Source organism: Geotrypetes seraphini, chromosome 4, assembly GCF_902459505.1.
Source record: "Geotrypetes seraphini chromosome 4, aGeoSer1.1, whole genome shotgun sequence".
Taxonomy (NCBI): Eukaryota; Metazoa; Chordata; class Amphibia; order Gymnophiona; family Dermophiidae; genus Geotrypetes; species Geotrypetes seraphini.
This window is the reverse complement of record NC_047087.1, coordinates 274,783,547-274,797,919: the sequence shown is the minus strand read 5'-3', so window position 1 is coordinate 274,797,919 and position 14,373 is coordinate 274,783,547. Positions and strand designations below refer to the sequence as shown.

Below are 14,373 nucleotides of genomic sequence, written 5' to 3'. Positions count from 1 at the left end.
ACATCCATTATTGTCCATCTCAGTGCAATTGCTACTTTCCATCAGCCTATAGAAGGGAGTCTGCTCATCCTGTAGTTTCCAGATTTATGAAATGACTTTTCAATGTCAAGCTACCTCTCAAACTACCTCCAGTGATTTGGGATCTCAATGCCGGTCCGATGTAGTCCCTCCGTGGCGGCGTGGGCTGGCTCCCGCCTTCATCTGCCCTCAGCACGCCGTTGTTGCAGCTTGAATTCAACGGAGCTGGTCCTATGCTGGTTCGGGAGGGGGCGAAGCAGTGCTCCCACACTCCTCTCCGCTAGTGGCTGGACATGAACACAAGGAGCCGAAAGCCAGAACTCTCCCATCCACCACGAAAAGAAACAGGACCCAATTCTTCAACTCTTAACCGCCACCATAGAACCATTCAGGCATCAGGCAACGGCTCCCTCAGCTGCCAGATTGAAGCAACTGTCAAACTGGAAATCGGTAGGTGAGCTCAAAAGAAGCAAACACCAACGAGACTGGAAGTCCCAAATGAAAACAGCAGAGACAGAACAAAAAAACAACAAAAAAGAAATTTAAAAGAAAAATCAACACAGGCAAAATAAAACAAAAATAAAAGCAGGACAAGGGAGACAGCACAGAAGATGACCTAACTGGCCGCCATCTTGTTGGAATATTCATTTCTATCTCTATCTCTACCTCTGTCTTTATATTTTTATCTTTACTTTTCATAAATTGTTTCTTCAGGTACTTTAGTTAGATTGTGAGCCTTTGGGACAGTTAGGGAATTTCTAAGTACCTATCTTATTTATTTTTATTTATTGTATCTTTTAATGCATCATTTTGGTAAACTGCTTAGAAACCTATGGTATATAAGAATTAAATTAAATTAAATTAAAAAATGTTGTTCTTGCTCAGTTGATGAAGCCTCCATTTGAACCAATGTCTTCGGCTCATCTGAAATATCTTACTTGGAAAATGGTTTTTCTCATTGCTCTCACATCTGCTCACAGAGTCAGTGAGCTACAAGCTTCAGTAGTGGACCTACCTTTCACAGTATTCCATCATGACAAGGTGGTCCTCCGTACTCGTCCTACATTCTTACCTAAAGTGGTTTCAGAATTTCATATCAATCCATTAAGCTTCCAGTGATTTTTCCAAAGCCTCATTCTCATCCTGGAGAAACAGCTCTTCATACTCTGGACTGTAAGTGTGCTTTGGCTTTCTACTTACAAAGGACTAAGCCACAGAGATCTTCTCCTCAACTTTTTGTCTCCTTTGATCCAAACAAGTTGGGATATCCAGTTTCCAAGCGAGCCATTTCCAACTGGTTAGCTGCTTGCATCTCTTTTTGCTATGCTCAGGCTGGACTGCTTCTAGAGGGTCAAGTCACAGCCCATAAAGTTAGAGCCATGGCGGCATCTGTAGCTCTCCTTAGATCTACTCCTATTGAAGAAATCTTGTCAATTCATACATTCACCTCTCATTATTGTCTGGATTCTTTTTCCAGACTGGATGGCCATTTTGGCTAGACAGTTTTACAAAATTTATTCTCCTGAATTGCCATCACTCCCACCATCCCATGCTGGTTAGCTTGGAGGTCATCCATATGTTAAGAATATGCTGCCTGCTTGTCCTGGGATAAAGCACAGTTACTTACCGTAACAGGTGTTATCCAGGAACAGCAGGTAAATATTCTCACAATCCACCCACCTCCCCTGGTTGGCTTCTTAGCTAGCTATCTGAACTGAGGAGACGCGGGCGGGAAGGCACTCGCGCATGCGCTGTGCGGCAGTCACAAACTTTCTAAAAGTTCTTCAAGCAAGTCTGGTTGCGATGCTTTCCGCATCGGGGCTCCATGGATGACGTCACCCATATGTTGAGAATATCTGCCTGCTGTCCCTGGATAATACCTGTTATGGTAAGTGATTGTGCTTACACCCTTATTCTATAAATAATGCACCTAGCGTCTCTCACATGCAGCTGCAATAGAGGTATTAACATGGGAGGGGCATGAGTGTCCCAGGGGCGTTCCAACTATTCTCATGCACACTTTATAGAATAGCTGTATTTACACCAGCTAAGGTCACACCTAAAGTCTGGCACACAACTCTGTTGTTATAGAATATTAACTTGGCACCTACATTGAATTTACCCCTTAACTGTGTAACATTTTGTTATTCTTTGAAATTTAAAGAAGTTTTTAAAATGATATCACTTAAGAGCCTGTTCCAAAAATGCCCTATAACTCACTTAAGATGATTCATATTATTGTCAAATGACAAACAAACGTCTTTTTATGTGGATAGAATTGTGTAACTAAGAAACACTAGCTTTAGTTTCGTTTTTAAAGTCACAAAAGAATGACACAAGACCTTCGCATACCGTATAGTACCTTGCTTGGATACAAACACTATCAACAAGGAGATTTTGCATTTGGCAAACAGAAAATTGTATTCAGGCGAGAGCCAAGAACCAGCTTCTGTGCCTGGAAATCTGCGTACTGCTGTCTGGTGCTCTGATACATCACATGTTGGTCTTGTTTGCGTTATTCATGAGGGCGAGCACCTGCTTCTCTGTACCACCCGCCCACAGATCTTCTGTTTGATTAAATTCTTCAACTTGTTTTATTTCAAACTGTGATGCCCATTTGGGCACATGAGCTGGGAAGAGCACACTTCACAGAGGGCTCTAAAAGGATCCCATTTCAAGAGAGCAAAAGTGCCGAGACCTAATTTATCCAAGGTTAACCACTTAAAAAGAAGAAAATTAATCAGTTTCCAGACCTATGCAGTCCTTGACCTTGGTGGCAACTATTATGTATTGTTGTATAGCTGGTTGAGAGCTCATAACAGTATGGGGTAATTGTTAACAATGAGATGTACCTGCATCAATGTAAAAAAAAAAAAGTGTGAATGTGGAAAAATGAGTCTCTTTGCCTTTCCTAAACAGCTAAACTAAATAAAAAGTATACAGGTCTCTGCTAGCTGACTTAGGTCTGCAATTATGGTAGCAAGGACGAGAACAGCCCACATAGAGAAAATTGGGGTATGACAGAGTGAGAATAAGAGGGAATGAAGGGGCACAGGAACGAATAAAACCATGACACAAAACAGAGGGGTTGTTGTACCCTCATCTTCATCTCACTAAAGGTACCTTAATTGTCTCATGGTATAAAGAAAAAGAGTGGGTGAATGTTTTCCCTACTTGGAAAGGAAGTTGTGGTAAAGGATGCAAAATAAAAAATTGTTTAGCAAAGTTCTTGAAATTTTCATTTGGACACAAATGGGCTTAGTGAGGTAGACATTGTCATTGTGGTCTGTAGCTTACTAAGGCATGAGAGGTTTGTAATAGGCATTTTTCCCATCTGCAGAGGCGAGCCACGAAACTAGTAAAAGGTATGGAAAATTTGAACTACAAAGAACGCCTCAGAAAACTGGGACTATTCACCCTCGAGAAGAGAAGATTGCGAGGGGATTTGATAGAGACTTTTAAAATATTAAAGGGATTTGATAAAATAGACCAGGAAACAGCATTACTAACATTTTCGGAGGTGACACGGACACGGGGTCATAGCCTGAAACTGAGTGGCAGCAGGTTTAGGACAAATGTTAGGAAGTTCTGTTTCACACAGCGAGTGGTTGGCGCTTGGAATGCTCTCCCGGAGGAGGTTGTGGCGGAGACTACTGTTCCAAGTTTCAAGCACAAGTTGGATGCACACCTTCTTGCAAATCATATTGAGGGATACGGGAAATCCGGGTCTCCAAAAAGGAGTACCTAAATGGGCCACCGCGTGCGTGGATCGCCAGACAAGATGGACCTCGGTCTGATCCAGTGCAGGCATTTCTTATGTTCTAATGTGAATGCTGAGATTTTCCTCTGGTTCCCTCAGAGTCAGAGCAGATAAGCATTTGGGAGAATATGCTAGTGAGACTGGAAGTGCTGGCAGGTGTTTTGGGCTTCTTGCCCTTAGATAGCACTGGCATAAAAACTCTGTTAAGCTCAGGATAGTTTCCCCACAATTTTACATATTAGAAAAAAAGATCGTTATGTTTGAGGCAATGAGGCAGCTAATACATTGCACAGCTCAGAGAATGGCAGACCCAAAACACCTTATTAAGGGGTCTTTTTACTCAAAGGCTTTAAGCCCAAACACACATTAGTGAATGAAAAACAGGCTGCCACAGAATACTTTAAAGCGTTTTGAATGTTTGTACACATCAATGTGTGCTACTGTTACGATGGGTTATGTTACCACAAGTTGTGCTGTTTTAGCAAAGGGTCCCATTTTATGCAATGAGAACTTGTGCTAAAATAGCACAACCCTCTTTGGCTGGTGTAACTAGTATTCTGTAAAGGAATCTGGGCATCCAGTTGCCATTATAGAATAGGCCAGTGGTCTCCAACACATGGCCCCTGAAGTCCTCCATTGCAGCTCTCAAAACAGTTGGCTGACATGCTCTTCAAATCCTGTAAATATGTTAATTTCAATTCTGCCCAATTGATATAGTAACTGCAAACAATCTCAAGTGTGTTACTCATGTCTCTCATTTATACAATTTCCTACTGTTAACAATCCAAATAAAGTGAGTTTTTAAAATATATCCCTGAAGTGTTGTATTTTTCATGTTTAATACCCAGTCTGAATAAGCAGGTCAAGGTGCTTTAAATTAATAGTATGTGTAAACTTGAAATCTTTTGGTGATCCTATGGGGGAAGGCCTAAGGGATCTGGCTAATTGGAATCTTAGGCCAATCCCAGCATATCCCACAATGCACTGGGAGATAGGCCTAAGATTCCGATTGGCCCAGGCGCCTAAGGCCCCTTCTATGTGAGGGCCTTAGACACCTGGGCCAATCAGGCCCTTAGGCCCCTCCGCAGTGCATCCCACAATGCACCAAGAAGGGATAGGCTCACTATTCAGATGAAAGCGGGCCTCTCGGCCCACTAGAGGAAGCGTCCGGCCAGCTGGCCAACTACTAAAGGTGTGGGTGGGGGTTGGTCTGGCTGGGTTAGGGGGGTTTCAGCTGGGTTGAGGGGGGTCCGGCTAGGGGCTTAGTGGCCTACCTATGCGGGGATGAGGGGTCCCTCCTGGGCACGGTCATTAAGGGGCTGTCCAGCAGCATCCCTCCTGGGCGCGGTCATTACCAGGAGAGTGTCCAGCAGCATCTCTCCTGGATGCGGTCATTACAGAGGGTGGGGTATCCGACAGCATCCTTCCTGGGCGCGGTCATTACGGGAGGTGGAAAGTGTCCGGCAGCATCCCTCCTGCCGCAGTCATTACGGGGGGTAGGGGGGCTGTCTGGCAGGAGGAACTGGGCATCCCTCCTGACGAACACCCCTCACCCCCCATAATGACCAAGGCAGGAGGGTCTGGGCATCCTTCCTGCTGGATGTGTCAGTGGGGTGGCGGCAGGAGGAATTGGGCACTCCTCCTGCCGCTGATATTTGGAGGTTGGGACATCCCTCCTGCCTGTAATCTTCACGCAGGGGGCGGGGGGGGGGGATGAGCCTTGGCCACTAAACTGATCGCGTCCAAATATATATGCGGAAAACCAAAAACTGATACTCTACTAAGAAGAGGGATTAAAGGGAAACATACAGAAGTCAAAAAAATCACTCAATAAGTGTAATAGTGAAATTAAAACTTCTAGAACACACACTTAGAATTCAAAAATATTCTCAGAGACACGAAGGCAACAACATGGAGCTGCAGCCCCAAGAGAAAATTGCCTCACCGCCCAATCATTGCATATTGCAAATTCCAGTGAAAAACAAAATTCTTTGCTGCAAACTAGCATAGAAAAAGTTCTTATACTTTGAACAGTCACAAGCAACCACTTAGCTTGATCAACGGTTCCATCGTGGCAGGCGGCTTCTGAGAACAGGCGCCCAATACTGAATCCGGGCCATTAAGTAAATCTAGCCCATAATTTGTCACAGTTCTTCAACTCAGCATTTCACATTGCACTATACTTTGATGAAAGCTGTAGTCCTGGTCCTTCTAATGATTTGAAGTCACTTTGCATAAAATCAAAAATGTTCAGAATGTATTTGTGGGTTGGATTTAGTTAAGTTGCCATCTGCTTATCTTCACTGACTTGAGATTGCACTTTTGCAGTCATTGCCACCTGGACAAGGATCATTCGAAGCAGCAAATAAAGAAGAAAACAGAGAAAAGAATCGATATCCCAACATTCTTCCTAGTAAGATTTTTGTATTTTTATTATTGAATGAGGATAATTTTATAAAACATTTTCATGGTTAAGTGGGCTTTTAGGTCATGCCTAAGAGTATACATGGTACAAGTTGGTATGTACTTATACAGTATCCCTCTTATTTTGTAACGTGATTGTCCAAATGTGAACCCCATTTGCGCACTCAGATTATAGAATACAATCAAACCTCGATTTGCAAGTAACGTGGTTTGCGAGTGTTTTGTAAGACGAGCAAAACAGTCCAGCAAATTTTAACTCGTAAAACGAGTTTTGTCTCGATAAATGAGCACATATTTCGTATAAGCACTCACAATGTCGATGAGTGCTCTGTGCCGTGCTCATCGACATTGTGCGTGTTTACACATAACGCGTGTGTACGTGATCATTTAGCGGGACGGCGCTCGTCTGAAATATAGCAGCCTGTGCTTCAAACATCCGTACCAGCCGGCTTACTTCGGGAGCTGAGAGCCCGGCAACGGGACCTGAGACTGTACGGGGTTCTCCAAAGTGGTGTGGAAAGGAAGACTGGTGGATGGCAGAGGCATCGCCCAGAAGCGCATCCATCGGGAGGGCAGTGACATGGGGCGCTGCCTCCAACTGAATGGGGACCCTGAGGGATGCCAGCGCCTGGCCACCTACATACTGCTGAAGGAAGTCACCCTACTGAAGAGGCTGCGGCACCCGGGAATCATCCAGGCAGGTATCATCCACCCCTGGGACACCCCTCGCCACTTCCTCTCAGTTCCTTATAGCACCTTACAGCAAACCTTTTGGGTTGTGGAATGAATCGTCTGAATTTCCATTATTTTCTATGGGGAAATTTGTTTTGATATACAAGTGCTTTGGATTACAAGCATGCTTCTGAAATGAATTTTTCTCGTAAACCAAGCTATCACTATATTAGCATTTGTGCACATGAATGTTACAGATTCACACGTGAGCAAGCTAGAATAAATTCATGCAAACAAGGTGACAAAACCAGAACTGGATCAACGGGTTCAAACTGACCTGCTGTACAGTGGCAGCCATCATGCTTGAATCTGTAAACAGTATTTAACAATCGTTCTGAAAAATGTTTTAATGAAATATGTATGTATGACATTTATTATCCATATATAAAATTAAGACTGAGTGAGTGTTTGCCCTTCTACTCCACAGGAGGTTTCTGTCTTCACTTAGAGCGGTGGTTCTCAACCCTGTCCTGGGGACCCCCCAGCCAGTCGGATTTTCAAGATATCCCTCATGAATATGCATGAGAGAGATTTGCATATAATGGAAGTGACAGGTATGCAAATCTCTCTCATGCATATTCATTAGGGATATCTTGAAAACCGAACTGGCTCGGGGGTCCCCAGGACAGAGTTGAGAACCACTGACTTAGAGTTAGTCTACACACACACACACCCTCCATCCCTGTTGACTCACACTAACTCTTTCCTGTATCACCACCTAGCTGTTTTTTAACAACCTCCAAGTTTCATCACTGTTCAATCACAGCACACCTAATGCAGCAGCCTTTGGCTGCTGGTGCTGACACTACTGCAGTGTGGTTTGCATCCTCTGCAACATAGCCCTTTTTGGCATACATGGGCCATGTTTCTGTACCTAACTTACACCCCTGTGGTCCTTTAGGGCAGTGATCCTCAACCCTGTTCTGGAGGACCACCAGGCTAATTGGGTTTTCTGGATAACCCTAATGAATATGCATGGAGCAGATATGCATGCCTGTCACTTCCATTAAATGCAAATCTCTCTCATGCATATTCATTAGGGCTATCCAGAAAACCCGATTGGCCTGGTGGTCCTCCAGGACAGGGTTGGGGACCACTGCTTTAAGGTACCACAATCCCACAGCCTGCTATGATTCAATACCTAAGCCTCACTCTGTGTACACCCCATACTTCAACGTAACACGTACAAGATAGACAGACAGTATCTGTATTAGATCAGTCGGAGAAAAAGGGGAGGCTGCGCTAGCAGCACTAGTCACAGTGTGTCAATATTTTCTATTAGAAAACTGCAGCATTGGCTGTGACCACAAACAGGGAAATTCTTTTTTTTTTGTATATCTTTATTGAATTTTCAAACTACAATTGTGCAACAAATAATTCATATACATAAAATATTACAAGACAAGCACAATAAACGTTCGGACATTAATGTACAATTATATTTTCCCCCTCCCTCCCACCTATTATTCAAATAAAATAAAATCTTCAAGAAACTATCCATAAATTCCCTGAATCAAATTCCAATGCAACTCCCTTCCCCCTCCACCCCACCCCAGGTGGTGCCCTGCTGATGCCTAAGTTAATTTAAAAATACAGTCAGGAATGGCAAAACACGGCAGTGTTGAACCACCTACTGAAGTCTAAATAAAAGGTGGCTGGTAGCCCCTATTTTCCTTTGCTATAGTCATTATTTGTTTCTTTTTTATTACATTAGAACGGCCATACTGGGACAGATCAAAGGTTCATCAAGCCCAGTATCTTGTTTCCAACAGTAGCCAATCCAGGTCACAAGTACCTGACAAGATCCCAAAAGAAATACTATATATGTCCATAGTGTTCTCTTTTTCACCTCAAAGGCATGTCCTGCCTAATACAGAAGGTTTTTTTCAGCTTCAAAGGTGTTCTTTAGCTACAGTACAATAGATTTTATATCTGTAACATTCTCCAGAAAAGAGATTCTGCTCATGTGTGCCTTCTCTTCACAGATGATCATTCCAGAGTGATTTTGATTCCCATAGAGGGAGTTCCATGCTCAGACTTCATTAATGCCTCATACATAGATGTAAGTTTCATCTTTTTCAGATACATCAAGTACTGTAGTTCAAAGAAATGCATTTCAAAAAGTAAATATTGTCCCTACATCTTAGAATTAGTGTGTAAGGAAAGAGATGAGGGAGACATTCCGATCATATATATGATGTTGAGAAAAACAGCAGGTTGAGGGGGAGGGGTGGGACAGTTTATATGTTGTATGAAGCTGAGGAAAATAATTCTGGTTTTGTATATGACAAAAATGCAGCAATAATAAAGATGATAAAAAGAATAGTACATAAGAATGTAAGAGCATAGGATGTGCTAGTTCCATTCTGTGTTGCTCATTCCCAGGGTTAGATATATGGTTTATGGGCTGTTTGTCCATAAACTTGCATAACCCTTTTTAAACCGAGCTATTCTGACTGCTTTGACAACATCCTCTGGCAACAAATTTTACCATGACACTCCATAATTATGAATTTCCATCTTCTAGGGTTACAAGGAAAAGAATAAATTTATAGCTGCTCAAGGTAATTATTGTTTTAATCTAACAGTGTGTTTATAACCTTCTCTTGAATGTCTGTTCTTTGATATTGTTGCTCCTTAGTACAGTATATCTTTTCACAAAAATTCTATAAGGAGCTGCTTAGTTTTAGGCAGCAAGAATGCACATGTATACCAGTATTCTAGTCATTTTATATACATATGTGAATGCACATATGAGAGCTCTAGCTTAGATGTGATTGTCCTTACTTTTCACATTCACATGAATGATGGTTGGGCAGAACATGGTTAGAATGCATAATTTTGTCCATAAATTATAAAATCGTATAATCTACACAAAATCTTTTGCAGACTAGGTAAAAGCATTTACACAAGCTTTGTGGCTTGTTGTAAGTGTTCTTACCTTAAATATAAGCATGTTTTCGGCCACTTTAGCAATGCTACTTTTCTGTAAAGGAGGGGTTCTCAACCCAGTTATCAGGACAACACCACCACTCAGGTTTTCAGGATATTCATAATGAATAGGCACGAGATAGATTTGCATACCATGGGGGCAGTAGGTATCTTGAAAGCCAGACTAGCTGGGTGTGTCCCGAGGACTGAGTTGAGAATATCTGCTATAAAGAGAAGTAGGTATCTATTTTTCTTTGTGTAATAGGCTTTAAACAGATGCTTTCCTAGAGCCTAAATCTAGGTTCCCCCTTACAGAAGTCCCCCTCCTCCTGCTACAAATAAGGAATGCATGTGCGAGTTGCAAATTCATTACCTTTTTATTGGATCCTTCTGTGAATGACATGAAACAAAATAATATATATTCCACAACAACAAGGAAAACACATTCTTGGCGAGAGGGAGAATTAGAAGTCCTTGAGCATGCGCAGATGCATGCTCAAGGCAGGCAGGCAGAAGCCAGAAGCCGGGAGATCTTCTAGGCACACGATTTGTGCCTGCGCTAGACGGGGAGGGGGGTAAGTTTAAGTTGTTCGGGTGGGGGGGCCGGTTCGCGCGGAGAGGGGGTGTCGGTTGGAGCGAGGGGGCCTTTGCAAGCGGGGGGGAGCGATGCCGGTTATCGGAGGGGGGGGGAAACGTATCAAAGCGAGTTTCCATTATTTTCTATGGGGAAACTCGCTTTGATAAACGAGCATTTTGGATTACAAGCATGCTCCTGGAACGGATTATGCTCGTAATCCAAGGTATCACTGTAATCCCAAAATTAGCTTGGTGTCTAATGTGCTTGATATGTGATATGGCTTTGTGTTTGCAGGTCCTAAACAAGAAACAGTTAATGATTTCTGGAGAATGGTGTGGGAACAGAGATCTGCAACAATTGTCATGCTAACAAACTTGAAAGAAAGGACAGAGGTAAACTCTTTATTTCCATATTTTGAGAGAGACATCTCAAGCATGGAGAAGTTGGTAGCTACAATCACCTAGTTACTGATGCTATTAAGTTTGTTTCCCTCTAACACTTAGGACTAGATTCTGTAAGTGGTGCTCAAAAAAACTATAGAGAGAGGGTGAAAACAAGAAAACTATTACGTATATAATCTTTAGTAGTCATTATTTAATAATTTTTTGTATCTATTTTGGTTTCATTCATTTTAGAGGGCTGCCACCAACCGGTCACCTTTGGTGAGTTTAAATCTTCCCCTCAATTTCTCCAATCTAGTGTACCTCAAAGCTTCATATTCTCACTGCTATTATTTAACCCTTATACGCAGTCATTAACCATTCTCACTCATAGCTTGACGTTTCAAACTTTTTTCTAACATGAATGACACCTAGCTAATTATACCCCATGCACAAGCAGGCAATATTGATTGTATAAATTAAGGTTTGGAAGTAATCTGTATTTGGCTAGCTGAAAAGCTCTGCTAGATTCTGAAAAAAGGAGGTAAGTAAGGCCCCTTAGTTTTAGGACAGAATTTAGCCTCTCTCTCAGGTTGTTCATAATCCTGATGTCCTGTTGAACAGTAAATTATTTTTGTATAAATGCATTTCCAATTTGTCTGAGAGAGCATTCTTTCTCCTTTGTGCTACCAAGTGGATTCAATCAATTCTTAGCAAGCCTGATCTAATTAATCTCTGTAACTCACTTAAACCTTGAAACAGTCTATTATAGTAGTCTATCAACAAATTCAGGGCTAGATTTACTAATGTGTGTTGTCCTCATCCATCTAGGTTCCATCTTGATGGTTTTAGAGTGGGAGATAGATAAACTAAATGTGATTTAACACAAACCTCACTATGCTCAGTAGGATCTATTTACTAATTAAGGGGCCCTTCTACTAAGCTTACCACAGCAAAAATGGCATACCACAGGACATGCTGAGATGTTCCATAGTAATTTTACCATTGGGGAATGGGGATATGCCTAATGGTATTGTCTATGCAAATCAGTTACTGCGGTGGCATTGCTGTCGTCATTGGTGGTAGAATTATCCCATTTCACCTCAACACACCTCGATGTAGGGTCAACTATCTCCTCTACATGCAGTCCCTGACATACCTAGAAAAGAGTACTTTGAGGAATCTGACTCAGATATATCTATCCACTCAAGTGAGGAGTTGCCAGAATACTTATCAGGAGTCCTACAGACTTTTCCTCCATGATGCACATCTCCACCTGAGAGCATCTCCTTTGCGAGCTTCATAAGACAAATGGGGCAGGCATTGCCCATCAAAATGGAAACAGAGAAGGAACCTCGTTCTGAACTTTTTGAACTCCATGACTTTGAAACACCACCAAATGAGTGCATTAAGATTCCTTTCCACAAAGTCATAAAGGACACTTTATTTAAAAATTGGAAGACTCACTTATCAGTACAAGTGGCTCCTAGGAAAATGAACACAAAGTACAGAATACAAACATGTCCAGGATTTGACAGACCAACTTCAACACCATTGGGAGAACATATTTCTCTATGCATTCCCTCTAATCCATCTCATATGGAGGACTTTACTTAAGCATCACCAGGATCGTGGCACCATGATCCTCATAGTACCTTGTTGGCCATGTTAACCGTAGTTCTAACTTTTTCTAGACCTCTTGACCCAGGATCCCTGCCACTTGCAGCCATTCCCATTCTATTAACAGCTCTCTCCTTCGTCCTAACTCTCGCTCATTAGCGCTCACAGCATGGTTTTTTCATGGAGCAGGTTAATGCCTTCACTCTCTATGCTTCAGTCTCTGCTGTCATTGAAGCATCCAGAAAATCTTCTACTATCTCTTCAAATGGACCAGATTTTCTGCCTGGTGTACTGCATTCTCTAGAACCTGTCACATGTCTTCTCCCATCCATTCTAGACTACCTTCTTTGTCTCTCTAATTCTGGACTAATAAATAACTATGTTCAAGTATATCTTGGTGCCATCAGTTCAAATCTGTTCATCCCTTGGTATCCAGATTCATGAAAGAGCTTTACCACACTGAACCACCTATCGAGCCTCCTCCTGTTACCTCAACATGGTACTGTCTGCTCATATGAAGTCTCTTTCTGAGCAACTCACAACTTGCTCTCTCAAATTTCTCACTTGGAAAGTGACTTTCTGATAGATCTCACATCAGCACGCCGGGTCAGTGAACATTAGGCACTTGTACCATATCCACACTATACAAGATTCTACCATGACAGACTAGTCCTTCAAACTCATCCAAAATTCCTGCCTACATTCGTCTTGAAATTCCATCTCAACTAGTCCATAGTTTTCCTTGTTTTCGTCCCAAAACCACATTCCTATATAGGTGAAGCAGCTCTTCACTTCTTAGACTGCAAACATGCTTTGGAATTTTGCTTGGACTGAACTAAATCTCATAGAACTTCCTCCCAGCTCTTTGTGTTTTTTAACCGTAACAGACTTGGAGTTTCTATTACTAAGAGAACCCTCTCTATTTGGCTGGTGACACGAGAACTCTGTATTTGGCTGGCGGACTGTATCGCCTTTGTATATACTTAGATTGGGTTGATGCTACAAGGCCAAATGACAGCCCACAATGTAAGAGCTTTGGCTGTCTCAGTAGCTCATTTCTGCTGTACCCCTATTGAAAAAGCAGAAACCAGGAGAAAAACCTCCGCACACAAATTCTGAACCAACAAACAACAGTGGAGGTTCAAGAACGATAGTGTGCAATTTTATTAGTCAAATCACAGTCTTGTGCGTTGGCTCGACATTCACGTGTTTCGACCTCTAAGGCCTGCTTCAGGAGCCTTTGTAACTCATGATCACAATTTCTCATATGAATAAGAAACTGAAGATTCAGTCACTAGGAAAATCATATAAAATCAAAGTCACTAGGAAAGTCATAGAAGTACAGACGCACGCTGCACATGCTAAATACGAAAAAAAAATAAAAAAATTGCACACCATTGTTCTTGAACCTCCACTGTTTGTTGGTACCCCTATTGAAGACATTTGCAAGGTAACTACTTGGTCCTCTTATTCATTGTTTCACTTCTCACTGTTTAGAGCAAAACTCCAGAAAAGTCAATTGGTTTGGGCAAGCAGATCTACAAAATCTTTTTACTCGCTGAATGCCAACTTTCCCTCCAATCCTTTGTTTTTTGCCAGGATCATATTAATATATCTATTATCCTCATCCAGATTCATGAGCAGCTTGGGAGTACCACATATGAGAATATAATGCCTGCTTGTCTTCATAGAATGCAAAGTTAGCAGGTGTTCTCTGAGGACAGCAGGCATATGTTATCACAACCTACCCACCTCCCCTAGTTGGCTTCTTAGCTTTGTTACTGAACTGCTTTTCTAACAGCTAAACATGTACATTTTGGTGTAGTCATCTACCGATGGCATGCCAAACACTCAAGCATTCAATGTCAGGATAAAGCCTGCGATGCTGTTCAACTCCTTGCAACAAGGCCTCGCGCTACACTGTGCACTGG

The 14,373-nt window shown here is 42.2% G+C and overlaps 1 protein-coding gene across 11 annotated transcripts in view; it reads left to right on the top strand.

Annotated features, from left to right (window-relative positions):
* Nucleotides 1–14,373, top strand: part of PTPRE (protein tyrosine phosphatase receptor type E) — a 318,077-nt gene that overhangs the window by 216,332 nt on the left and 87,372 nt on the right. For 9 of the 11 annotated variants that reach the window (XM_033941670.1, XM_033941667.1, XM_033941665.1 and 6 more), the window contains 5 exons: nucleotides 6,107–6,191; nucleotides 8,920–8,996; nucleotides 9,462–9,498; nucleotides 10,737–10,834; nucleotides 11,078–11,104. In XM_033941670.1, the coding sequence (XP_033797561.1) occupies nucleotides 6,107–6,191; nucleotides 8,920–8,996; nucleotides 9,462–9,498; nucleotides 10,737–10,834; nucleotides 11,078–11,104 (324 nt within the window). The remainder of the gene's footprint in view (nucleotides 1–6,106; nucleotides 6,192–8,919; nucleotides 8,997–9,461; nucleotides 9,499–10,736; nucleotides 10,835–11,077; nucleotides 11,105–14,373) is intronic. The other 2 variants (XM_033941674.1, XM_033941673.1) reach the window with 1 other exon arrangement.